Source organism: Lycium ferocissimum, chromosome 9 (assembly GCF_029784015.1).
Source record: "Lycium ferocissimum isolate CSIRO_LF1 chromosome 9, AGI_CSIRO_Lferr_CH_V1, whole genome shotgun sequence".
In the NCBI taxonomy this organism is placed as follows: domain Eukaryota; kingdom Viridiplantae; phylum Streptophyta; class Magnoliopsida; order Solanales; family Solanaceae; genus Lycium; species Lycium ferocissimum.
This window is the reverse complement of record NC_081350.1, coordinates 15,974,946-16,002,198: the sequence shown is the minus strand read 5'-3', so window position 1 is coordinate 16,002,198 and position 27,253 is coordinate 15,974,946. Positions and strand designations below refer to the sequence as shown.

Genomic DNA, 27,253 nt, shown 5'->3' with positions numbered 1-27,253 from the left:
CTTGGAACCCAAAAGGGGATAAATGGGGCTTCGGATAAGTCTATAGGATGAACCATTGGGCCGCCAGGTCTAGTTCCCTGGAATTGAATGCATATTATATGCCTTACTGCTTTATATATATATATATATATATATATATATATATATATATATATATATATGTTGTGTATATCTATGCTTATGATAAGTACAGTAAAATTAATTCTAATAGAGTTTTTCTTTCCTCCTCCTCCTCCACCTCGTGGGCCACTTGGGCCGATTCAAACCAAAGTCTGTTGGGCTGAGGCCCAACAGAAATAGTGAGAAATGGAAGCTAATATTGAACGTGCATAAAGGCCTAACAATGGGTAAAAATGGTTAACTAGAGGCTTGGTACGCCCCTAGCCTAACTTATCTTTTATTTACATATCCATATATTGATACTGTAATGTATTTGTGTATTTGTAAAAACATTTGTATTATTGGAATCCATTTGATTATGAATTAGTCATCTTAGGGCAACGGTCATACGCCGTTTAGTTGACCTTAAGTCCCCAAACGATTTTTAAAACTCGAACTAAGCATGACGACTTTGAAATTGAAAAAGGGAAAAGTTTGGGCCAAAAGCCCACTGATACTAAAAGAGATATAATATAATCATTTTGGACCAAAACCCACTGGAAAATACGCTGCTTTGGGCCACGACCCTATTTAATTTAAAAGGAGGAAAAGTGATTTTGGGCTCAAGCCCACTTAAAAGACAAAATAATCATTTTCATATGAATATACGGATTCATAACAATACAAACTGAGTTATTTTATAAGAACTGATTTGTTCAAATAAGTCAAATACATTCGTAAATATGAAGTTTAAGATAAGGCATTCTAACGTAGTATACGGATGGACCCGAGACAAAGTGTGTGATTTAAAAGGGGAAATAAATATACTAATACACATTACCAAAAACCAAAAACACTTTAATCATTTTATAAGTAAAAAGTACATTATCCTTATATTTAAAAGGAGCCTATTCTTACCTGGATATCCTAAATCCGAACCTAAACTACCCTATATAAAAGGGAAATATATTCAAATCTTTTTTCAAAGCAAATGATATGCAATCAAATGACTATATTTTATAAAGAGGAAAATAAACAGTAAATAAGCAGTTTAAACAAATAATCACACACTGAAATTCGAAGGTCAACCGTATAGTACGGATCCTTAATACTGGGATGCCTAACACCTTCCCCAGGGGATCACCAGAACCCTTACCTAGAACTCTGAATTACGAAGGCTTTTTTTCATGATATTTGAATAAACCCTTCAACCTAGTTTTTCTAATTTCCTAAAAATTAGGTGGCGACTCTTTTTCAAAACAAGTCTGAAAGAGCACCAACAAACTCGTAGTAGCTTTCCGAGCGCTAACCCCACCCGCAAAATGCGAGCGATGACCGAATTGATTCTTCTAGCAAGATCAATTTGAGTCCGACTAGTGTGGGTAATTGTGATTGCTTGTAATGTTGATCCACTATTTAAGGAATTTTGTGTTGTGCTTAGTGAACCTAAAATTAGTGATCATCTTGAACAAGTTGATAATGTGGAAGATTGTGGATATGACATACCACCCTTATTTGATACATATGAAGATGAGTCCCTTGATCTCACCTTATTAACATTTGATGAGACTCAAGGTTATGATAGTGTTGTGTGTCATGTAGATAGTCATGAAACGGAAAGTGCTTTGAAAAATGATATCTATCTTTATTCACTTGTTTTGAATCCTCATCATGTGGTGATTGTTTCCTTTTTGAAGATAATGTCTTATTTGATAATAACACGGCTACTGAAAATGAAGTGCCTAGTGGACGTATTGTAATGTTGAAAGTGTAGTCACTTTCAAAGGCTACAAGGTGTTTGGAAATCCACTATAGGATGATGACACTCTTCCCTTTGATGAAAATTTTCCCTTAGGGAATTATACTATAGTTGTGGGGAGAAATGCTTTGAAAAGGAAGGTGATGTTTGTATACAAATTGGTACTTCTTCCTTGTGTCCCCGAAAGTCTAGTATTATCCTTGATTATGTTCTTAAACCTTCTCGTAATACTACATGTAAAGGCACCATAGATGAAGTTGTTTTAGGAGACACCTTTCTTTACAACTTGTTTGCTTATGATGACACTTATGCTTGTGTTGGAGGTACATCTTATGTTGAGAGAGGTCTTATTGAGGTATATTGTTGCTGTCTTGACCAAGATGTATAGGTATTCTTCCCTTTTGACCCTGGTGATGTCTTAAACTTGCATGAGTACTCTTGTTTGAATAATAAGGATCACTTGCTCTCCATTCTTGATAGGACCAATGTAGTCTTACATGCTTCGTATTTTGAATCCATTGGTTTCCCTACCATATATTTGTTTCATTATATTTGGAGGAATCAATTTTTTAATGCCTCATGTGTGGAGATTTTGTTCTTAGTAATCATTGACCCGTGATTATACCACAAGTTTGCACATCCTTGGCATGAGAATAAAATTATTGTCTTTTGTGCTAACCCTCGTGCTATGAGGAACATGTTTTTGTATAGCTTCCCTTGGTTTTTGCAAGGTTCGGATTCGAGGACGAATCCTTTTGAAAAAGGGGAGGATGATATGATCCTAGAAAGCTCATGAACGATTATGAAGGCTAAAACCCGTTCTAGAGTTTTGGGTGTGCATTCCCATACCATACGCCCTTGGATGAGGAAGATGGGGCCTTTGGAGGCCATTGAAGGGCAAGCTACAAGGGTGTGGATGATTGCTTGGAAGGGAATTGAAGATGAAGGCTAAGCCACACAAAGTGGCTAGAAGTAAAAACATGGCTAGAAGTGCAATTCATGGCTAAGGAGTGCAATTTGTGGCTAGGAATGCAATTCGTGGATAGCAGTGCAAATTCAAGGCTAGGATTGCAATTCAAGTGAAGAAGGGTCCATCTTGGGTTATTTGTGCAAATGCCACTTTTGGACGTTTGTTGTAATAAGGAAAACTATATAAGCTTTCTTTAGTTTTTTGATGTTGAGATGAATACTCTAAATGAGTGATAGTTTGTTTGGTAGAATTGGTATAGTGCTAAACTAGTGATTAGTGATAGTTAATTATGGTGGATTCCATTGTCGGCTATTGAACCCTTTTTCATTGATTTCATATTATTGTTGTTCATTTGTGGATTCATTTAATTAACTCTTAATTGAATTCAAATAGTATAGATTTGTTAGTAGGAATCGATTAGGAGGGTTTGGATTTCATGTATCCATATTTACCTATAATTCCTTTACTAATTGGGTCTTGCTTCTATCCCTCTATTCTCATCCCAATTTCTTCACTTCTCATCTTTGATTTCTTTCTATCTTTTATTTCCGCGTATTTGTTTTTGATTTCGTATCTTCCACAAGCCGGATCGTATCGCGAGCTCCTTTTTACCCACTGGCAAAAATTCGTCACTGCCTTATTTATACTCGGCATAAACTGACCTTGTACTATAGGTTGTGCGTCGCACGCCCATCACACATGCCAATATTTTGCCTAGTGCTTTGGTCGTGCGTTGTGCACTCTATCGCACAGTACAAAGTATTGCCTTGTACTCTGGGCAATGCGACCATGCACAAGAGCACAAGTCTACAATTTTTTATTTTCACTTAGTTTCAGATGTTCCGAGACACACTTAAACACCTTGTCTCCTTTTCAAAATCATCCAGACTAGTCCAAAATGTTATACGAACACATACACATGCTTAAGACTCAATTTGCAACGTAAATACTAAAAATCAAAGGTCGAATATATTGATACATCTTGATGGCATATCAAATTGTGGTGGTGTACTTTGTGTTGAAAGCTTGTGAAGTTGAAAAATTCTAAAAATGTACTTCTTAGATTAGATCCAAAGAGGGTCCACTAACCTATGGGGAAAGCTCATTAAATTCAATGAGGGCTCATAACATCCATCAATTCAATTTCAGTTTACATCTCGAGTAAATTTAGATTCATCATACAACTCACCATATCAGGCGCCATTATAAAAATCTTGCAAAGATTTACTGTCAATGATGGACATTTTTGTACGTATATAACGAGGGCCATCTCTTAAAAATACCAAGCTTTAACTCTTTCGAGTTAGTTTTAATTCTAATACACAAGTCTCTAACTAACCATTCATACTCAACACCACGGATAAGTATAACAACAATGAGAACACCACAACTATATTTAAATGTGTCACACACATGTTATATCACAATTTTAAAACAATCAATTTTTTATACGACGTTTAGTTGACATTTTTTTAGACCTATCAAAAAATTAATAAAAAAAATCACTAAATTATCAATACACCTTTAAAAAAGATACCGTATGAGAAGTTACATCTTTTTCACCAAATTTATATGCAACAAAAATCTTTCAATAAAATATTAACTAGGTTACGCCAGTTTCACAATCTTTGAAAATGGTTTTAGTCTCCAATATGTGTTTTCCGTACGTAAAGGATTCCAAATTGAAAATTATGAACTCCCTCATTCCCTCGCTTTGCCATAAACCCCTATTCTAAAACCCTAGAAAAAGACCATTTACTTGAGCATTCACATCAGGGCGATTGCGACCTGACAATCCGGCGTAATGCCAGGGCTGACGTCATCAGAATCCGATGAGCTGGCAATTGTTCCATTCTCAGGGGACTCAGAAAAGCAACCAGTAGTGATCTACCCTGTCCGTCACGGCCTGAAATCCCCAATTAATCGACTCTCAATTTCATGGGGGTGTGGCAATACTCTCCGTGTCTCGGCTTTCCCCAAACCGCACGGTGAGGCTGGCGGTGGTGGTAGAGTGGTGGAGGTGAAGCTGAGTAATAGCGGAGATGATGAGGAAGTTGATGCTGCTACATGGAGGAGAATTGCTTACAGTTCGGTTACTCCTTTCGCGCTTCTTCAGAGCAGGAAACATTCTGGAATGTCCTTGGATAACCCTCCTTACAAGGCTGACTGGTAAGTTAACACTCTCTTTGGATGGATTGTTTCATAATGTATAAGTATTGTGTTGTATTGTATCGTACTGCATTGTTTTGATGGATACAACATTTAGATAGATTGTACCTTTTTCCGCTGCTACTTAATGTCATATGTCTTCAAGTTGAAGGATAAACCTACAAGAAAAGAAGGGTACGGAGTAGAGCTACTTATAAAAGGGTAGGGTAAACGATAAAATATGATTATTAGAAAATAAGTAAAGACAAAATGAGGAAAAAAGATAAGGTAACGACGCAGTCATACTAAATCGGTCGTCATATAAAATGAGACTTTTCGTCGTTACGTAACGATGGATTTGACGATACCATACAACAACACAATACAATATAATAGGTAACAACCATCCAAACAGAGTGTTATAAATGCTAGAGTGGTAAACCTGTAACTTGATTTAGCTGAAATAGACCTGAAACAACCTCAAGAATTTTTCATCTATGGGCGTGTTTAGTGTGAGGAAAACATTCCTCAATGTAATCATTTTATAGTGTTAGTCCAAAGGGGAGAAAATGAGTGTAAATTATTTCGACCACTCTGATTTATTCAACTGTACAACATCTTATATATACACTTTCAGCAGAAAGAGTTTGCTTTGTAGTGAAACACTAACTCTATCTAGCTATCAACCTTATCTAACTTTAAGACTCAGTCTGGTATTTGATCTATAGCCTGTTTGGCCAAGCTTATTTTTCTCTAAAAGTGCTTATTTTAAAAAGTGAGGTGTTTGGCCAAGCTTTTGGAAGAAAATAAGTGCTTTTGGAGATTAGCAGAAACAGTTTTTCAGAAACTAAAGAAAGTAGCTTTTCCCCAAAAGCAGAAAAGAACTTTTGAGGGAATACACTTAGAAGCACTTTTTAAAAGCTTGGCCAAACACTAATTGCTGCTCAAAAGTGCTTTTTAAATTAGTTGGCCAACACAAAATGCTTCTCACCAATAGTCCTTTTTTGAAAGCACTTTTGAAAAAAGTACTTTTCAAAATAAGCTGATTTTAGAAGCTTGGCCAAACAAGCTACTAATCATACTAGCTATATAAATCTGTAATTTGAATTTTGGATTTGTGCACAACGGATAGATATTGACTTTCGAACACTCCTCCCAAGTTGGAGCATATGCATCTAAAATACCCACCTTGCTCTGATAACTCGGCAAATTGTCGTACTCCTAACACATTTGTAAAAATGTCCTCTTTTTGCTCCCGAGTTGGCACATAACTAGTGGTTAGGCGACTATTCAAAGAGGAAGCTGATTGGAGACTGAAATCGGAGTGTGGGGTGTGTAGTGTAGGATTTAATGGCAAAGGGAAATAGGCAATGGTTGGGAAGGGTAATTAGGGAAGAGGAGGCGAGGAAGGCGGTGGAGTATTGTGCGGGTGATAAAGCTCTGGGAACGGATGGATTCACTTTGACTTTTCTCCGACAATGTTGGATACAGTCAAAGGTGAGGTTATGGATACCATAAAGGAATTTCAAGAAAGGTAGAATTCGAGAAAAGTGTCAGTGCATCTTTCATTTCATTTATCATTTCAAAAAGGAGGGAGCATCGAGCATCAAAGATTATAGACCCATAGTCTAATGTGAAGTATTTATAAGATTATTTTTATATGCTTTCCAATAGATTTCAGAGGGTATTAGATGAGATACTGTCTACATCGTAGAACGCTTTTGTGGAGGGCAGACAAATACTTGATGCAACTTTGTGGCAAATGAAGTTGTTGATTCCAGGAAAAAATAAGGGGTTTCAGACATTTTGTGAAAGCCGGACCTCAAGATGGCATGTGACCATGTTAACTGGAATTCTTGGACTAAATAATGTCGAAGATGAATTTCAGTCTTCACTAGAGAACTTGGATGAAGCACATCATTTCCATTGTTAGTTATTCGGTTCCTGTGAATGGCAACTCGTTTGATTTCGTTTGTAGTTCGAGAGGTTGAGACAGGGAGACCCCTTATCTTCCATGCTACTCATTTTAGTTATGGAGGGGGCGGAGCAAGATGATAGGTAGGGCCATGGTAGGTGGTTACCTGAGGGACTTCAATGCCGCTGTTGGAAATAGTACTGTGAAGGTCTCACATCTGTTGTTTGCAGATGACACTTATGATTTTTTTGTGATGTTGATAGGACTCAATTGGAGCATTTGGGATATGTGTTAACATGGTTTCAGGTGGTGTCCGGCGGTAAGATTAACCTTAGAAAGTGTCCAGTTGGAGATGTGGAGAACATTGCAACTTTAGCACAGGTGCTGAACTGTAAGGTTGTGGCTGACTACTACCTATCTTGACTTGCCATTTGGTGCTGCAAATAAAGATCAAACAACTTGGAACCCAGTACTACAATGAATTGAGAAGATGCTTGTAGAATGGTAGAAAAGATAACTATCCAAAGGAGGAAGTAACTTTTCATTTAGAGATCTAGCATCTCCACATACTTTATGTTTTTATTTCACGCCCCAACTTGAATCACGAGAAAGTTGGAAAGGCTTGAGGGTAACTTTTTATGTGACTCGGTCGACGGAGCAAGGAAGTTCCATTTGGTAAGGTGGGAGACGGTCACAACTCTGAAGATCTAGGGGCATTTAATAGGCCTTGTTAGGAAAATGGTCGTAAAGATTTGGGATGAAGAAACATTCTTTTTTTTAAAAAAAAAAGGTGACAGTGAATAAAGAAATAGAAGAGATGGCAATGCAACTAAAAGAGAGGAGAGATGGAAGATTGTCCCAGCTTGTAATTGGTGGTCTATCTGGGCAGAAAGGAATCAGATATATTTTGAGGTCAACGAAGGCAATATTCAGAAGTTTAAAATGAATTGTTTATGTCTTTATTATGTTTGGTATAAACAGGAATTGTTAGTACAAACTGAAGATAGTTTTGATGTTCTAGGCAGTTTCTAAGTATCCTTAACATATAGGACTCCATCGTGTAAGTGAACTATTTTTGAGGGGGACTACACAGGTTTTGGGGTAGTATGCCTGTTGATATTAATATAACTATTACCTTTATCAAAGAAAAAAAAAAAAGAAGAAGAAGAAATGGATGAGTTTTTTTCCTTTTCTTTTTGAGAGTGTAGAGATGAATTTTGTACAGTTGAGGAGTAGACTCTTATCCTTCATTTCTTTTGGGTGCACCCATGAACTTCCTTTATGTAAAGAATATTGGGTGTCTTTCATAGAAATCATATAATTTTGGGTTCTGCTTTTTCAATCTACATCTTGTATACGGGCACCTTTTGGCTTTTGCCCAAATGTGAATAAAATTTATTGCTTTATTAAAAAAACTATTGTTTATGACTTCTGTATGTATCTTTTCTTGTATAAACTATAAAGTGACAAGGTGCTGTTGCAAGCTTAGTGCCTCTTGTTTTAAATACTTGCGAGCTTCCAGGATTTTTCCAATCGGGTTGCTCGTGATGCAATTCATGAAAAATTTGAAAGCTGGAGGTCTTATTTTTTTGCTTTCTACAACAGAAGAGTTCTAAGTCACATAAACTTGTAAAAAAAAAAAAAAAAAGAGAGAAGAGAAATGAGTCCCAAGTCTAGAAGCTTGAAGTTTTTTTTCTCTATTAGAGACCTGAGAGAGTTTTAATCCACACTATAGTAGCCTGGGTGGCTATGTCATTTCACTGGGCCACTATTTGACAGTTATTGCATTTTGCATGTAATCAGGTGGGAGCATGTCATAGAGTACAGCAAAGAGATAAGTTCACTGCTCAGTGATCGAAAACCACCTCCTAAACCAATTATCGAAGATCCCAAGTCGGTAGTAAATGTGAGTATGTCATCACACTTTTGTTTGGCTGTACCCAGACTCTGACCTTTGCAATTTAGTATTTATCTGGTGGCTGTGTGTGCCTGTTAGGAAATTGCAGAGCCAACGTGTCTGAAAGCGGCGTGGGAGCTATTGGAGATATTTTACGTAGACAAGCAATCTCAATCTTGGATTCCTGAACGGTTGCTAGATTGGTTGGCTGTATGTTTTTTTTTTTTTCTTCTCTTCTATTTCGTATAAGTTTCCTTGATTTTCTCCGACAGATGTCACGGATCTTATACTCTGTGATACTGTACTATTCGTCCAACTTAATGCATGTTTCATTCAACAGGACTACAGTTCTTTATTCTCGGGAACTTTACCAACTATTCATTCAAGGCTTGTGGATTTTCAGCAGGAACTTGGTGGTGTACAGGTTTAGCTGTCAATTAATATCCCTGTGAACTTTACATTTGTTGGGCCTATTGGTGGACAAATTATTAGTCATAATTTAAGTGTCCTAATTTGACTGGATTTAGATATAAACGTAAAAATTAAAAATAGTTGTATTTAAGCAGGTGTAAGTTCAAAAGTAGAGTGAATATTAACATTTTGAAAAATTGGAACTTTCTCCAATGAAATAGTGGGTCAATGATGCTTCTTTCAGGGTAGGATATTCAAAAGATAATCATTGGTGTAACGACAAAGTTTCCCTGTAGAAGTGGATTTTGGTACAATGCAAAATAGAAAGAAGGATAACTAAACTATGATGGAAGGAGTAGCCATCCCATCTTTGTGTGTTCATTTCCAATTAATTTACTCATCACAGGTTGTTGAAGAAGATCCTAACTACTGGGACGCGATGTCATCAGCGTTGGCCGTTGGCTGGCTGGAAATTGTGGTAAACATATTATTTGTGGATATAGACCATTATAATTGTGCATTCATGTTTTGTTGCTTGTGTGAGGTATATCAGGAGTTTGGTTAAGGAGCATCTATGATTGCCAATTTTGCAGGTAAAATTGTTGCGCTTGCATGGCTCTTACCGGTTTGATCAATTAGTTAGCCGAGAGGTAAGAGTTTCGAAAAACTGCAAAAAGGAAAAAAAAAAAAAAAAAAAAGAGGCAAGAATTTTGAACTTGTGATCAGTGGCAGTCTAGCATAACTTAACTCAACCTAAATTATTCACATAACATCATAGCATAACTTAACTCAACCTAAATTGTTCTCATAACATCATATACTGTACTTTTCTCTCTTAAACGACATGTACATCAGTTAACTTGGGAACAGTTCTTGCCTCTTCTTTATGTTGGTATACCTAATCATGGATAATGAGTTGTCTTTTCAGAGCTTTGACACCTTATTAGGCCTTGTACCTTTTCCATCAGGTTCCAAAGTCTATCACTCTTAGCGTGTTTTGCCTGAGAGATCTAGCCACAGGATGCGCTATCATTTAGGATGATAAAGTGGATTTGCTTTTTCTTTTTGTATCAGATTTACTTTCTTTAGCTTCTAGTTGGCATAAGCTACCTACCTCTTAACAACTTGAGAGATCAATTTTTATCCACCCTTTCATCCCTGATCTTTAGCATTGACGACATTATAATTTCTTTTAGTAACTACTCAGGTTGAGATGATTACAAGTAATTAGTCTCTATGGGTAGAGGACTCTCTCGATGAGTCTCTATGGCAAGTGACAGTAATATCATCAGATTAAGGCTTCATTTGTTTGCCACTTAATGGAGGTCTGAATCTGAATGGTTCAAACCTTAGGCCATTAAGTGCATTTGTTTACATTAAGATCTAAGCACTTATTTGATCTGAATAAGTCTTAATGATTAAGATCTTGAGCAAAGTCTTATTTTCATTAAGAGGTAATTTTTGTATGGATAATTTTTACCACGATTTTGTCCATAACCACCAACTCCATCCCTACCCCCACCCACCCCTCCGCCCCGCCACACCCCACCCACCACACACTCCCACCCCCTCACCCCACCCACCACTACCACCCACCCCTACCCACCACTACTAGCCATCTCTGCCATCACAATTGCCACTGTTATCAACCGCCACCACTAACCACCTCTGCCATCGCAACCACCACCGCTGACAACCACGCTATTGTCAATCACTACCATACCTACCACCTCCTTCATTATAATTATATCAACAACCACTGTCGTCGCTGCCACTACTATCTACCACTACCACCAAGCTACTACCAACCACGTCCACCATCATAACTAGCAGCGCCGCCAACTACCACCATACATTGTTCAGCCACCAACACCGCCAATTACTAACATCAACCAACTCCACCATCATAACTATCACCACCACCATTACTAGCCACTAGCATCAACCATCACCGCCACCACTACTACAAAGCATCTCCACCATCACTAGCGAACATACATATTTTTTTATCAAATAATAGTTTTATTTTATTAAATTGACATTTATCTTTAATATTTAGTTACTTTTTTATTTAAATTATATATGTATTATAATGTCTAAATAAATACATTATGCACATTCAGATGTTGAAAATAAACAGTCTTAATCATTCAGTGTTCAGATCTAGAGACAGTATCTTAATCATTCAGACGTGCATTCAGATTCAGACGTCTTGATCTTAATGAAAACAAATGGGGCCTAAGTCTAGGCAATTGGTCACCTGCTGATAGGGAGCTGGTGACTGAATCCCTGGGGAATGGCAGCTATGAAAATTTAATTTGATTGCTCTCAGATAGTTTCTGAAGTATACCTATCTCCCTAAAAAGGGTCCGAACTATGAATATAGCTTTCCCGTTTTCCCTTTTAACCTGTTTGATTCTTGCTCTTAAAAGACAGAGAATGGATTGGTTGAAGCAGTTGCTGTTCTTATATCCAAGATGCCTAGAATGCGTCCTAGTCTGAGAGAAGAAAATTTGGGCGAGTGTTGCAAAACCAAGCCTGACTTCTTGAAGGTAATGTAGGCCTTTGCTAATGATCAGTGGCCTTTACTGGACAATGTTTGATTCCTTTTTCCCTGTTAGGCATGGGAGAAGTGGAGGGCACAAATAAGTAAACTGGACTGCAGTTCCTATTGGCTTCAATGTGATCACCAGCAGACTAAAGAAGGGCTAAAAAATTTGATCCAGATCATGTTGGGAAATCCTAGTGTTCTATCAAATGCAACTTTCAACTGGATGGAGCTTTTTATATCCCATTTCTTATACGTTAGGCCATTTACTGCGGTCAGTTCCTCTTTCAAATTGATCTAAACATCTAAGATCACTAGAGTTGACTCACTTTGCGCACAATCATCCAAAAGTGGAGAGCAAGAAGATTCTTTTGCTGTTGCATTTGCGATTAACATACACATTCTATTTTTTGTGGTGTAGGGTCTAGAGAGCATGCACAATTTAGCTCAGAAGTGCATGCAATCAAAGCCAGTTTCCAGCCCCCATAAGCTGTTTGGTCTTATACTTGGAATTCTTGGAGAAAATACTGAGGTAAACCACTCTAAAGATTTAGTTTGTAACTTTTGGTATGTTTGATGTAGTGCAGAACTCATGAGCATATCCTATATTTTCAGGTTGTTCTAGCAGAGTGCTCAAGATCATTTGGCCCCTGGTTTGTTAACCTTCTCTTCTGTGTGCCTTTTTTTTTTTTTGGGTGGCTTGAGTACTTCAGCATTTTCTTATCTATTTAATTCGTCTGATGCAAATCTTTTTGTTTATCTCTCAAGGATGATGGCGCATGCTGTAGAGTTGTTGACAGCTGGGAACACTCATGCAGAAATTCTTTTGCATGAAGAGCATTCCAAACTGGGGGGAGTTAGCATAGAAGAGCTGCATAGACTTGTATATGCACAAGTTCTGTCTTCTCATGCATTGACATGGCAAGTATGTGTGGATGCAAACTTGGGCAAATGAATGCCTGATTTACTTGTACTTGTACTATTACTTAAAACTCATTTCTCATTAAAAAAAAAAAGTATTACTTAAAACTCTTCTTTTATCCTCCTGTACATGTATAAGGTTCAGCTTTCACCCTAAGTAACGGAAAACGAAAGACATGAGTGAGATTCAACATGGGTATATCATATGTCCCCCAAAATGTATGGGAAAATAATATTTTGATGATTCTGGATTGGAGACAACCTATAGCTTACAAGTACAATTGAACTTGAAACAATGGTTACCTAGATGCTGGAGAGATTTTACCTATAAACTCCCTTACACAGTTTGCATACATCGTTTAATTTTATAAGCTGTTTTGCTGAATATACTGGAAGCTCAATTTGCGGAAAACTACAATACCGGTGTCTGAAAACTCAGTTTAAATTTTGGTTCTTCTACTCATATTTGGATCGCTGTTTTTCCACTTCCCTTCAGATTGCACCAATATACTTGACTTCATGCATAAAACAAGGGATTGGATTACTGGAGAATTTGCTGTACAAGCAGCCTGTACAGCATAGTCAAATTCTGTTAAAGGTACAGCTTCCAGGGTGATTTTTCTTTTGATTCCTCACCCTCACGGTGTTGCTCTCAAATATCTTGTTCTACAGCCTCGTTTCAATAGTGGTTCCTTATTGATTCTTGCTTGGTTAATTTTGCTTTTCTATGCAGAGTATAGAGATCTGCCGTCTGTATGAACTTGACACCATAAGTTCAAACATTATGAGGGTATGTCATGATATTATTCATATTGACTATCTTTAATCTCTGAGGTGTAGTTACTTTCTTAAGCTCAATAATAAAGGTACTCTGATGTGATTTCCCTGTAATGGCATGTATTTGAATTGTTGTAATTACTTCGAAAATACAAGTGCTTCACTTTCAACTTATATGTCATATTTTTCATTAGATTGCTGGGGTGCATCACTGGAAACATGGGAGAAAAGGCTCTGGTGTCTTTTGGCTGCAGCAAGCTCGAGATGAATTTCGTTTAAGCAGAATTGCCAAGCAATTATTTGATTTCGTGGGGAAGTCGGTTTCTGATGAAGGATTCAAGGTTAGTATTACTCGGTTATACTGGTTGAGTCCCTTGTATATATTCTTAGTATTACTCTCTAACAGTTCATGTTTATACCCATTTCTCTAGATTGCAAATTTTTATATGTTATGTATGCTGAGTGTGTTCCGTCTTTTTTTTTTTCTCATAAAGGAATTCATTCTTTAAAGTGTTGATTTGGTAGAAGGTTGAACTGTACTAAGTACTTCGCAGGCATGTTTACGTATCTACCTGTTCCTAGTTATCCAAGCATGTGCATTATGAAGAACATGCTATCTGATGGATGAGACAGAATTCTAGAAGAAATTTAGAACCTTTCATATGCCAAACATGGTACACCACGTGCAGATGTATAGATGTTAGTTGGCAAGCTTGACCAGGTGCTTGATTAAGCATCTTAAGCAATATGGATAGTAGAATATCATGGTGAAGCCCTTGAATATTGTTCAGATGTGATTCATATAACGTAAGGAACCTCAAAATGGTTCAGATGTGATTCATATAACGTAAGGAACCTCAAAATGCTAGAAGTCCAATCTTGCTAAGCTTGTACTTCTCAGGATCTGGGTTTAAGTGAATCCAGCCCCGGCAAAAAGAAGACAAGAGAAATATTAAAACCGAAGGAAGATAGCCAAAAATTGGCTTGTCGATCTAGTTAAATTTGGTAGAATTGGTTCGCCACCAGAGTTGATCTATTTTGATTATCATGAATCTGATTGCTGTCTCTGAGATATTTGTTCTAAGTCAAAGTCTAGTAGTTTTGCTCTGAAGCAGCATCTCTTTTCTCATAGAATTAGCTGGCTTATTCTCTTTGATCATTCTATTGTTCTTTCCCTGCAGCAATGGGAAGGTCTCATAGAGTTGCTGGGTTCCGAGTCTAGAACTGCTGGCGGTCTTGAGTTTCTGAACAAGTAATTAATACTTACTCACTTTGAATTAGTGGATGTCACCTGTAAGCATGGTTTTGAAGTATTTCATATCTTTGAAGTTTTTATGTTTACTACTTGCACAGATACAGGAATTTTAGGAGATCCCTGCTGCAGGTTCATGGTGATACACCCACAGATGCTGCTCGTAACGCATCTGAAGCTCTTGTCTCTGTATGTCTGACACCTCGTATAATAATGAAGACTAACATTGGAGTGATGTAAAATTTCATTTTATGGGTGTATAAGATCAACAAGTATCAAATGCAAAATCTTTCTTTTTTTGACTTGATCAAAAAAAGATTTTGCATTTGGTATTGAGGCCTTGTTGATGTATAAGATTTAAACTTGAGTGGCTACCTTAAGAAACTGAAAATAAATTAACATAAGATTTGTTAATGAAACCTGGCAGCCGGAATGCTGTGTCGGTTCGATTGAAATATTTGTTAGGATATGTGGCGTGTTTATCTCCGTTACCTAAGAAAAATAAGCCTTCTGCTTTGCCTCCTCTGAGTCAATTTTTTTTTCTGTACTCTGCAGCTCATGAAAAATCCTTCCACGCCGCAACGCTTTTGGTTACCTCTTCTATATGATTCAGTGAGTTTTTCTCTGACTATTGCATTTAGTTCCTTGCTCAACTTGCCAGATTTTTTTTTTTTTTTTTTTTCTGCTTTTCAAAATCATAGTGCCAAATAGGTCATAGAAACACTAGGTGGCAATTAAAAAAGGTTGACATGAAAGAAGATCATGTTTATGAGTGGGATCTAGATTGCTAGTAAATGTTTAGAGGTGTAATCACTCTTTTCTTTTGTTTTTGTTTACAGTTATGAGTATGATGTAGCTTCCTGCTTTCTTTTTTTTAGTTCCGAATAATGCTTCATTGCGGTTTCATATTATTTCGCTCCTGCTCAGGTGCTAAATTCTTGCTTAAGGAAAAAAAAAAAGAAAAAACTAAAAAAAGAAAAGATAAGCTGGTTGGTGGGTATCTCTGTTAGATACCATTTGGTTGTGAAGATATTCCTTGTGGCTTAACACATGAAACTTAGTTTATATCAAATTGAAAAAGCTAATATATTGTGACTGTTCCAAAAAAAAAAAAAAACCTAATATATTTTGTGGGGCATTTGTGGTAAAATCTTTCAGACGACAGTACACCCAGTGGGTTGGGAAATGGGTGCCGTTGGTGGTGTGGGAAGGGGTTAGCAATCTATTTATTTAATTAAGGCTGAAAAGTTCACCATGCTTTCAGATTTATATGTTTATTAATAGCTGGTGCATATTTCATCTTTGACCTCATTCTGTTTTCCTCTTTCTTCCTGCGCAGTTGAAATTGTTAAACTGGCAAGAGCGACTGTTGCTTAATGTTTCTCAAACTCAGCTTCTCTTGAATAAACTGCAAGAGTTGTCCATGGCAAGATTGAGGCCAGACTTTGTTGAAGCTGACTTGGCATCTGACGCCTTAAGCTCTGTCAGGCTGGCACTTGCCACTACCCTGGGTCGTGCAATCCTTGAAGAGTGACTTTGTTACCCCTGTTTTCTTGCTTAAGAGGTGACTGATTGCATCTTTCTGACATGCTTAAAGTGTTATATTAGTATCCTCTTTCCTCTTTAGTAGTCTGTTTCGGGAGTGTGGTTAACTTTTAAAAATCTTACTGAACTTATCATTGCTTGCAGCAGAAAAGCTACATATGTGAAGCAGGCACTGCATAGTGAGTGGTCTGGCCCCCTGAGCCACTTCTGTCACCTACATGCTGCAGAGCTAGACAGACAGCTAATCTGTCGGAAGCATTTGGATGAGAGCTTCAGGCTATGGAAGACTTACCCTAGCTTGACCAGAGTGAAGATGATTATAAGAATTAAGGTTTCTTGTTTAGCTGCTCCTACTTAGAGAACCTTTTATTTATTTTCTTTTTAGAGGGGAAAGGGGAGGGGGTACCCTACTAATGTATATGCCTTTGTAAAAGACCACCAAAACCCCTGCCTGTTGCCTGGTTAAAGTGTTGAGATGGCTGTGATAGAACTCTTATGTAAAACTTTGTTGTGTTATTGTTCCTGGTTGGGCTAGTATTTATAAGATCAAGTAATCTGCAACATATTCAATGAAGGTTGCAATAGTTTGCCTTCCATGTTGGGACTGCAATTGATTTTCAACCCATCTCTGCCACTAGAATGGGACCATATATCTTCTGATTTAGTGGGTTGGCTAATTGTAATATCATGTTCTAGATTTGTTTTGGCCATTTATATCATATGCTTTGTCAATATCCTAAGGGGTCAGTTAATCGTGGCATTGAATCCATAGAATTTGCACCAGGTATCCGCTTTTACATGTATATTTAAAGCCTAACTAACCTTTTCGAAATATTAAAATTTTATCCTTGAGAATGTAACTTCAGACAAAATCAATGTTGCTGCTGCTTCTTCTCAACTACAATAATCCATGTTTTCGTAACAACAGTTTGGCTAATGAAGCAATGGAAGATCTTTGCTAAAAGCTAGTTGACTTGGATATTTTGGGATATTTGACGAGAGTTTTTGGCCAAAATTATCCCTCATCATTAGTGTAAGTTTAACTTTGTCATCTAAATATAAATCTAAGCCCTATTTGTCCTTTTAAGTTTGCAAAACTTGGAGCACTTTTAGTCCCAGTAATAAAAAATGCCCAAAACACCACTAAAACTAACAGAGATTCCAAGGCGACCTACATGAAACTTGAAAACAAACTAGCTTTGTTTCACCCCAAATTCAAGAACCCTTCTTCTCCAGCTCACTTTTTTCTCTGTCACAACAGTAAAAGAATCCTACCCTCAATTTCATTCACTAATTCAGATGTTATGAATTTTTTGTCATATTTTCTAAAATATTAGGGTTGAAATCGACAATCCAGAAGTTATTGAATTTTTAATTGCATATACTCTGTTGGTATTGCATCAGGCTATGCATTTAAATTGTTGCCTGTATAGAAGCTTATCTAGATTTCAGCTTGAATATCAAGATTAATTTCTCTATAATAGTCTCTCTTAAATTTGTTGCCATTGTTTTGTACCAAAGAGCTAGTTTTGTGTTTTGTGTCTCTTAATGCACATTTTAGCCTTACTGCGTCTCTGTAATCGTTAGAAGAGTAAATGAAATCTAGAAGGTTAGGATTTCTTTTTACTGCTGGAACAGAGATGAGCAAAGTGAATTGGAAAAGACTAACGTGGAGTGAAACAGAGCAAGTGTATTTTTATTTTTTTTAGTTTTACCTGCAGGTGATTTCTGTTGGTTTTAACAGTATTCTGGGTGTTTTTTATTACTTAGACAAAACTACTCAATTTTTACAAATTTAAAAGGACAAATAGTGCTTAGGTTTATATTTAAAGAACAAAGCTAGACCCACCCTTAAAGATAAGGGATAATTTTGGCCAGAAACTCTATTTGGGATAGTCTATTGCTACAAACGCTAACTGATGTAGGGGAAATTCTTTTTCTTACTCTTGCAAGTCCAATTTATTCAGATCTCAATGCCAATCTTCAACTTCACCTTACATTTTGTGGACTCTCTCCCTAAATTTTCTACAGTCTAGGCACATGAAGTTATTCAAATTTGTGCTTCTTAATTTCTACTTCATTCGAACTACAGACATGCTTGAAGTTGGGCTTTGGCATAGCCCATCATCGGACCTGCATTCTGAAGTTTGAAACTTCATATTCACGTTTTCAACTTCAAACCCACATGACTACCGTTGATTCTGAGGCGGCTAAATTGCAAAACCTTTGAAAATTTCGGCTATGCTTTAAATAAAAATCCTACAAACGGCTATAGTGCACTTCCCCTACAAAGGCTTACTCAGGAGTTCTTTCTATACTGATATGTAAAAAGAACCAAGACTTTAAAATTATACCAATCAAACTACATCACTTTCAATTATTATTTCTTCAAAGCTAACTAATTACAATCATCAAGAGGTTCATCCATAACGGGGAACTACTTTCCAACTCTCTGTTTTACATATCATTATTTGGATTAAGTAATAAATATATACGGCATTTTCTATCAGAGTTTAGGTATGCGCAACCAAAGAAATACCTGATACAAGGTAAGACAAACTTAAATTTGAAACCAAAGCATTCTGCATTACTTGTTTCGTTTACTGGATTCTGAAGGCAGAGAACTTTGACACTCCAGAAAAATCTCCTGAACCCGTTTCTTCAACAGTTTATCTTTGACACCTGCTAGCATACCACGATAAAACATCTCCAGTCGGACAAGCTTTCCACGATCCGAGGCCTCCAACATGTTTTCCCACTCGTTTGCAATGTCAAATGACCCTCCACTGCGTAACGAGTCTGGCATATCTCGCTCTTCAAAAGGTTTCCCAAAGACAGCACCATGAAGAACGCTAGCATACCTTTCCATTAGAGAAAGTTTCGACTGAAGAAGCTTTACATCCTCCGCTGCCATAGACAGTTTCCTCTCCAATTCTACCACATCTTCAGGTTTCTTTTCTGTACCACTTTTATCGCCACCGTCGTTTGCACTTTGATCTCTAAAATCTGCATCCAGAGGTGGCCACAGTGCCATATTTGGAGAGTAGCAATCAATCATCTTACCATTTCCAAGGACACCACTCCATCCTCTACCCCAAGACCACATCTTATATCCAGCATCAGCCAGAAGAATAGTATGGGCTGCACCACAAACAACTTGAATGGGTTCTGGAAATTTAGGCCCGTATAGCCCGGTACAAGGAAACAGCCGAGGAAGAATCGCATCACCTGCATCAGGTCCATTATAACTTGCTTCAGGACATAGGCCAAGGCCTTTTTCCATTCCCCATGACCACACATCTCCAGCAGAAGAGACAACACTTGTGTGAAATAAACCACAGTCAACAGAAATCAGAAATGCATTCCGTGGTAACTGTTTCACTGGTTCAGGAGATAACATACTTTGGGTTGTCCCATGACCTAATTGCCCGTTATCTCCCTGGCCAAATGTCCAGCATACACTTTCTAATTTGTCACTTGGACTTTTCTGAGCTAGTAAAGCAGTGTGAAAAGCGCCACATGCTACCTCATACACTGTCCAAGGGGATTCCGAATTAAAGGGCTCAATAACTTCAGGATACTGTCTGCTCTCCTTGTCTCCCAAGCCTAACTGGCCGTGGCTGTTTCCACCCCAAGAATAACAAACAAGATCACTCCCTCCTTCCGCAGCAGTGACTAATGCCACAACATGCTCGTTTCCACATGCCACATTAACAACTGTGTGTCCATGAAAATTCCAGATAGGTATTTGGTTGCAACTGCTAGTAAGAGAGAATTCACTCTCAGTAGACTTGCTTTTCTGCGGTTCAGGAAAGTTACCCCACAGCCATAAAGATCCAAGATTATCAATTGCCGCTGACATCATTCCGCCACCTTTAACCAAAGAAATCTATAGGAGAAAACAGAATTAGCCACTGACATCAACCTATTTCCTCATTAATTTTTAACTTGTTTCGCACCATTAGTTTCTTTCTCTCTGTGCCACTAGCTGATGAATTGGGGGAACCTAACTCAAGGAATCCCTCCAATAAATGAGGAACCAAAGAATTTTCTCCGTCAAAACCAAGTTGTCCATCTATTAGGCAGTCAAGGAAAAGAATGATTAATAGTAGATGCACATTTTAATTGCAAATTCAATATGTTAAAGACAAATAATACTGAACGTTCACCATATAAAGCATGTACTAAGTCCAAAGTAATCTCTCAAGGATACAGACATTATATCCCCAGCCCCATACTGATCCATCATCTGCGAAAACAAAGAAAAGTCAATAAAAGATAAGGAAAGGAAAAAGGTATCTGGGAACTCATGATATAACATTTTTCCTTCTAAACTGCATTGTTGCTCTTCTTAGAATCAGTATTCTTGATAAGCCAAAAATTGTAGCTACCTAAATGTTATTGTTGCCCTTTCACATATTAGCACAAATCTCATGGTTCGATAATTTTAGCATTTTGGGTGAAGCAAGCAAATAATCAGAAGATGAGGGCAAAGTGTTCTGAGAAAATTGGCTTAAAATATAAATGATCTCAATCCCTCACCTATATTACTGATGAACGTTCACAGAGATCTTACCTGCTTGTAGATGTCAAAAACAATGGAAGCAAATAATTGCAACAGTAACCTTGAGAGCCAAAAGTTGCGTTTCCTAATTTCTTCACTCTTAACTGCTCCAGTCATTCTAAACATAACAGGAATCACCCTTTGGTGTTACTCCAATTAAGATCACCTTATCTTAAGAATGACATGAGATCATTTTGAATTACCCGCTCTTCGTTTGACTAGAAAACACTTGGTCCATTTGAGGCTTAAGAGAAGAGTGAACTCTATTGAATCCTCCAATAGGGACTAGATAGTTCGGTTAAACCCATAGGCCATGTCAACTTACGTAATATGTAGATCTTTTCAGTTTGTGGAACATGAGAGTGAATTAGCAGTTATCTACCTAATCTGAAAAGCAATTCTGTAGGGCAAGGCTTGTCTCAGTGATATATCAATATACATGGTCAAAACCTTGAAAACTATAGTACTACTACCTCCATCACAATTTATGTTATGGTGTTTCATTGGACACGGAGTTTAAGAAATTAAAGAAGACTTTTGACATAAGAAAATATATGCCAAAAGTCTCATTTAAGATGAGTGGTGGTGAGAGTTCTATATGTCTTTTCATTCTATGGTGGTAAGCGTTTCAAAGTGTCATGTCATAAAGAATAAAAGGGGGATGCTAAATTTAAGTAATTTCCAAAAAGAGAGGCGCCATTCTTTTCGGGACAAATTAAAAAGGAAAGTCCATTAAATGGGATAGAGGGTTAAAAAAACTCAAAAGGCTTAACATAGTAAAATTACAAAAAAAAAAAAAAAAAAAGAAAAATCATTAGAATTACGATAAGCTTTCGTTAAAATGGAGTCTAAGACAAAACTTGCTACTAAATGCTACACTGAAAGATAAACACAATACTTTAATCTGTAAGATCCAGTATTCCAAACTGCTATATATTATTTATGGAAGGACACCATTCTGATCTGCTAGTGGATTATTGAGTTGCAATAAGTGGTAACTCGAGGCCATATTAATACAGTGGTGGATCCACAGGTTTGATAGAACATTCAACTATCCGCTTAATTCTCTATATATACATGTGTGTGTGTTAAAAGCAAGTACAGATATTACTATGTATATTTCAATACCATACTCTTAATTCAGAGCTCACAACGTCTAAATTGTAGATCCACCACAACATGATACACATTTCATAGAGCAAATGAACTACTCCGAAAGAATGCAAAAAAACAAATTGTAGAAGACGGCCTTGACAATCCAATGGCTTTATATTTAGAAGCAACCAGAAAATTCAATTTCAACCCAGCGACAAATAAAATGGGGATAGCCAGCCTAAATTACATTTCCACAGAGGTGAACTTCAAGATTCCATCTCCTAATGAAACAATTTTTGGAAACTAATCAAGACTTTGACTATAAGTCAACAAATTAACAAAGAAACAAATAACAATATACCTAGTGTAATCCCACAAGTGGGGTTTGGGGAGGGTAGGATGAACGCAAACCTTACCCCTACCTTTATGGGATAGGGAGGTTATTTCCGATAGACCCTTGGGTCCAAAAAAAAAAAAAAAAAAGGAAAAGAATTCAAAGCATGGTAGCAAGAAGATATGACAGCAAATAGCAAGATACAAAGCAAACGAAGCAATAGATAGTAATAAACATTGAAGAAAAAAGAAGCTGCGCGATTACTAACAACAACAACACACCCAGGAAATCTCACAACGGGGGGTCTGAGAGGGTAGAGTGTGCGCTGACCTTACCCCTACCTGCAGGGTAGGTAGAGAGAGGTTGTTTCGGAAGACCCTCGACTCAAGAAAAAAGTCGAGGTAAAGGACAAGCAATTCAAAGCAATATGCAAATGAAAATAACGAAAGCGAACAAGTCATGATAAAGCAATCTGAAAGGAGGAGCAATAACTACTACAGATAAATAAGATAATCCAAGTACAAGAAACAACAAATAGTAGCAGAAAAAAATTCTAACTTAGCAGAAAAAACAAATTGAAATCATATAAGAATAAGAAAAGTTGAAAATGGTGGGTAACCTGAAAGGGCAAGACTGTGATAAGCACCAGCTGCAATACCAACAATCTTGACCCTCTTCTCTCCATCATCAGAATGGGTCAGGCCAAAGTTGATTCGGGTCGGGTATAACTGGTCAGTTTCTTCACCGGTACCAAGTCGACCAAATGTTCCTCTTCCCCAAGAATACACATCCCCATGTCCTACAACCATTTGCAACACACTAATTAATATTCCTGTAAGAATAAAAGAGTTAAAAGTGCAAAGATGTTTTGTTTTGTTTACCAGTGAGAGCAAGAGTATGAGCTTCGCCAGCGGCAAGTGATATTATTTTGTTAAATAAGTTGCCTGATTCTGCTTCTGGTGATTCCACTTGCTCCGCCATTTCTAATCGCAGATATCACTGTTCAAACTGTTTCTATCTTTGTGGAATGATATGTTACGACAACTAGTTAAGTACTCCCTTACTTCTAAATATTTATATGTCATTCAAATGACTAGTGACTAGATTAGTATTACTAATTTTTAAACTTTATTCAAATATGTAAGTATTTAATACTATACGTGCAAAACTTGATACTACCTTCGTCTCAAAATATTTCTCGTTTGTTCATTTTACACACCCTTTAAAAAATATTAATTATAAGAAATATTTGATTAGCTTTATCCTTATTTATATTGAAGTTATAATTTCTCTTTATCAAATAATTACTTTATTTATATGTTATCTCTCATTAATGATAAAATAATTAATTATGTCTTAAAAATTTAAAATGATAAATAATTTGAGATAATTATTTTTAATAATTACAATAAGTAATTTGAGATGGAGGCAGTATTCCTAAACTTGGTGTTCTGGGACTGATGCCAAGGATAGAATTTATCTGTGGACCCACATGAAACTTTTTGTTTTGTTTTATTTTATTTTATTCTAGTTATTTTCCTTTTAATGATCAAGTGCCCTTTTCTTTATTTTTAATTCTCCAACTGAGGCACCATATGGGAGAAAATAAGAAGAAATCCTGGATCTAATGACAGGAAATTTAAGATGCAAAATTGAAGCTTTTCAAATAAGATATCTTTCAATTCTCTTTTTTTTTTTTTTTTTGCTGAATAAGTTATCGTTTAATTCTAAAAGTAGGGCCCATGTCAATAAAAGTAAAAAAAAGAAAATAAGGACGAAAGAAAGATATCAAAGCAATGGCGTGTCAAGCTACCTGGAGTCTTAAGTAGGAGTACCAAGAATTTATCCAATTAGATCTTTCTTTTCATTGGTAAAGATTTTATATACAATCTCTCAGTTATAATGTTTTGCTAATTAATCAGCTGTTGTAAAGGATAAAAGTGGACTTTTACTCAAAATAATAACTAATACTCACTGATAAGGATCATGTAATTTTCTGGAATGTATGACACTGACAAATTGACATAGGGAGGAGTTTAGAATATTTAATTGCTGACAGCCCATGCTGTGAATATGGCATAGGGACACGAAGAACTATAGTTGATTTAGATTCAAGAATTCATAAATCTATCTTTTTAGACTGGCAAAGATTGAATAGCAATGATCCGAGTAATTTTCTATGCTTTAATTGATTGAATTCAGGATTTCCGGTAAGATAGTCAAAGTTGATGACTACTCTTATAAAGAAAAGAAGACGTACGGGCATTCTCCATTCTCCTTTAATTTTGTCTATGTTGATTCTCTCTTTTTAAATACTAAACTAGAATGACTAGAAAACGGGAATAGAAATTATTGCAATATTTGATTTAAAAAAGAAATTATATTTTTATTTATTATTTCAACTTCAACATGAAATAGAAAATTGAAACTTAAAAATAATAATCTCTGAGGTCTTCAATTAAAAAAGTACTGATTTGCAACCACGAAATTTGAATTTCCTTAAATTAAGTCAAATTCATGTTCAAAAATAATTATAATTTCTAAATGCAAAATTATGTATAATTACATAGATGGAGGATTGAAAATACCAATGGTAAAATAGTTATTGCATAGGATAATGGGGGGAATCTCTATTACTATTCAAAATTGTAAGGAAGAGTTTGATTTTTAAAGTAAAATTGAGCAATGTAAATGATTTTCACACTCTCTCCAAATATTTTATTCCATTTAAGTGTAGATCAAAGGGAAGCTTGACAAACTAGCAGATTTAATCTACTGGAGAGGAAAAATAGGATACAGAAGGGATACCTAATCTATTACATATCATCCTAGCTCAATTTATTCATCTACTTAAAGTTTGAATGACTGTTAAGAAAACTAAGAAAGTAACCTTACTCCTATGAATTGTTTAGTTTGTATAGTACGCATCTTGTTATATGTTAGTGCTTGAATAAATACGTTGTTTGCAAAATAAAAGAAATTGTTTTTCACATGATGATCACCTAAATATAAGTATATACTTGTTGAGAAATATTAAGGGCTCATTTGGTACAAGAGATAAGGATAAACAATCCCGGAATTATATTTGAGATGAATTTATTCCACGCTTGGTTGGAATAAAATGGTGGTATAGCTAATCCCGTATTTTATTTCTGTGAGAGGATGGAATAACTAATTCCGGAATAACTGAGGTAAGTTATCTGGGATAACTTGTTTTCAACCAAAAGACCCCTAAGGATCAGTATTTTGACTTTGGTGGTAGTCTTATAAAAGTAAGAACCTTATATTTTACCCCCTCTAATAATAGTTGAATATACTTTTGCAGTTATATACAACGTTACAACTGATCAAATCCTGCAATAATAATTATTGAAGGCCTAACCCCCACAATGGCTCTGCCGATCTTCCACATGCATGACACCGTCACCGCTAATATAAGCAGACAAATTCAAGTACTTGTCTTCTTGTTCAGCCCTCACATCCCTCCACCTTGCCCTGCATATCACACAGCTAATGGATCTTCTTCTGTTACTTCTCTTCCATTGCATTAAACATTCTTCATGCAACGGATTCCTACAAGTCCTACAAGCTGCCACTCTTTCTTCCTTGTTCATTTCTTCCAAACACACTGGACACGTTACACCGTTCTCTATCTCTATTTTCAACGGCGTATATTTTGACCGTTCTTGAGAAAATAGTTGGTGAAACCTGTTGAGACATAATATAATTAAATAATTAGATTTGAAATCGCTTAAACTTTTAATTAGATGATATGATCATGTAATTTATAAATATGGTATTAGAGCAAATTAATAAGAGAAGGGAAGTATTGTCTATGACTCTATGCGACCCATAAGTTACGTCACTACTAAAAAATGTGATTGCCGAATGATGTTCCCGTCGAAATACCATCCAAAATATCGGATTTCTAATGGAAATTCCGATGGAAACGTTTCGAGCCTTGAAATGCTTGCTTAGAGTAATTAACTTACATTCACCCTTAATGTGCGATCGGCTCTACAGGCTCACGCGTGCACGCAAAATGCTTTGCACATTCAATTGCCCTTTTATTAGAGCAGACAATAAGTCCTACACTCAAATCTCACTTCCAAAAAAGCATTCACATACTTGGTCCATGAAAAAGAAACATGCCTGGACGTGATAGCAATGTTGAGACATAATATAATTAAATTTTTAGAACGGTGCTCTCTAACCTTTCTCGAACATTAGGGTTTGCTAGTGATTCAGGTGAGATGGGTAAGCTGAGAAGACCTTGGAGCTCGCATGGGCGGAGAGTTCGCCGGAGAAGACACGTGTCATCGATGGAGACACCCAATACGCGGATGAACACGAATAGGAGGTGTTTGCATGGAGTGGTTCGATCAGGACAGCTGCATGATGGGGTGGTGGAGAGGTTAACGGTGTATACATTTCCAGTTGCACCTAAGATAAAGAAAGTGGTGTCGTAGTGGTGGAGGAGTTGGAGACGGTGGCTGACTGCACGAATGATTCTGTCGGCGAGTGGTTGTGTTGGCGCCAAACGGCGGCGATGACGATGGTGGTGGTGGTCGGAAGGGGTGGAACTAGATCCAATGGATTCCATTTTTGGGAAGTTAGAGAAAGGTAATTATGGAATTTGGTTTTGGTATGTGTTTTGTAGGAAGGGAAGTATAAAAACTAAAGATTCTTTGTAGAGTTTTGAGGGACACGCGAGGAGTAGTTCTAAGGGTTAGGACAAGTTAGGTTACAGATACCTCTTGACTTTTCGTTCTTTCTATTTCTGGTATTAGGTTAACCTTAAGGCATACGTCATGTACCAAATTCCAAATTCCTGAAGGAAATATGACTTGTAACTAGTGAAAATAGAGGGATTAAGGAAGTAGAATCGTGTGGGTTTATCAATAAACTTAATTATTATCTTTTGGTTTTTCACTCAATGTCCTGTACTTGCACTGGAACGTAATCGGACTAAATTTAGATTCTCACTGGAAAGTCCACAATACGGGGTAAGGCGCTCC

General features: G+C 36.7%; 3 protein-coding genes across 5 annotated transcripts; 1 reads left to right on the top strand and 2 right to left on the bottom strand.

Moving 5' to 3' along the window:
* The first annotated feature begins 4,632 nt into the window (after positions 1-4,632).
* Positions 4,633-16,974, top strand: LOC132029715 (nuclear pore complex protein NUP85). Of its 3 annotated transcripts, none has more exons than XM_059419041.1 (19): positions 4,633-4,997; positions 8,695-8,797; positions 8,888-8,998; positions 9,129-9,212; positions 9,606-9,677; positions 9,793-9,849; positions 11,632-11,751; positions 11,821-12,021; positions 12,169-12,279; positions 12,363-12,400; positions 12,516-12,672; positions 13,165-13,266; positions 13,402-13,458; positions 13,640-13,786; positions 14,627-14,697; positions 14,799-14,886; positions 15,253-15,309; positions 16,037-16,261; positions 16,395-16,974. In XM_059419041.1, exons 1-18 carry the CDS (start codon positions 4,633-4,635, stop codon positions 16,229-16,231), a joined length of 2,136 nt encoding a protein of 711 aa, XP_059275024.1. In that variant the 3' UTR covers positions 16,232-16,261; positions 16,395-16,974. The 3 variants fall into 3 exon arrangements, with proteins under 3 accessions (XP_059275024.1, XP_059275022.1, XP_059275023.1); XM_059419039.1 differs by having other exon boundaries at positions 16,390-16,974; XM_059419040.1 differs by having other exon boundaries at positions 16,387-16,974.
* A 1,616-nt stretch (positions 16,975-18,590) lies between these two features.
* Positions 18,591-23,277, bottom strand: LOC132029713 (ultraviolet-B receptor UVR8). The gene is made up of 5 exons (XM_059419038.1): positions 23,117-23,277; positions 22,855-23,034; positions 20,456-20,491; positions 20,202-20,317; positions 18,591-20,131 (listed from the first exon to the last, which is right to left on the bottom strand). The coding sequence occupies exons 1-5, from the start codon at positions 23,214-23,216 to the stop codon at positions 18,830-18,832; spliced, it is 1,734 nt and encodes a 577-aa protein (XP_059275021.1). The 5' UTR covers positions 23,217-23,277; the 3' UTR covers positions 18,591-18,829.
* Positions 23,278-25,233: 1,956 nt separating this feature from the next.
* LOC132069245 (uncharacterized) lies at positions 25,234-26,917 on the bottom strand. The gene is made up of 2 exons (XM_059462655.1): positions 26,450-26,917; positions 25,234-25,943 (listed from the first exon to the last, which is right to left on the bottom strand). The coding sequence occupies exons 1-2, from the start codon at positions 26,836-26,838 to the stop codon at positions 25,613-25,615; spliced, it is 720 nt and encodes a 239-aa protein (XP_059318638.1). The 5' UTR covers positions 26,839-26,917; the 3' UTR covers positions 25,234-25,612.
* Positions 26,918-27,253: the final 336 nt, after the last annotated feature.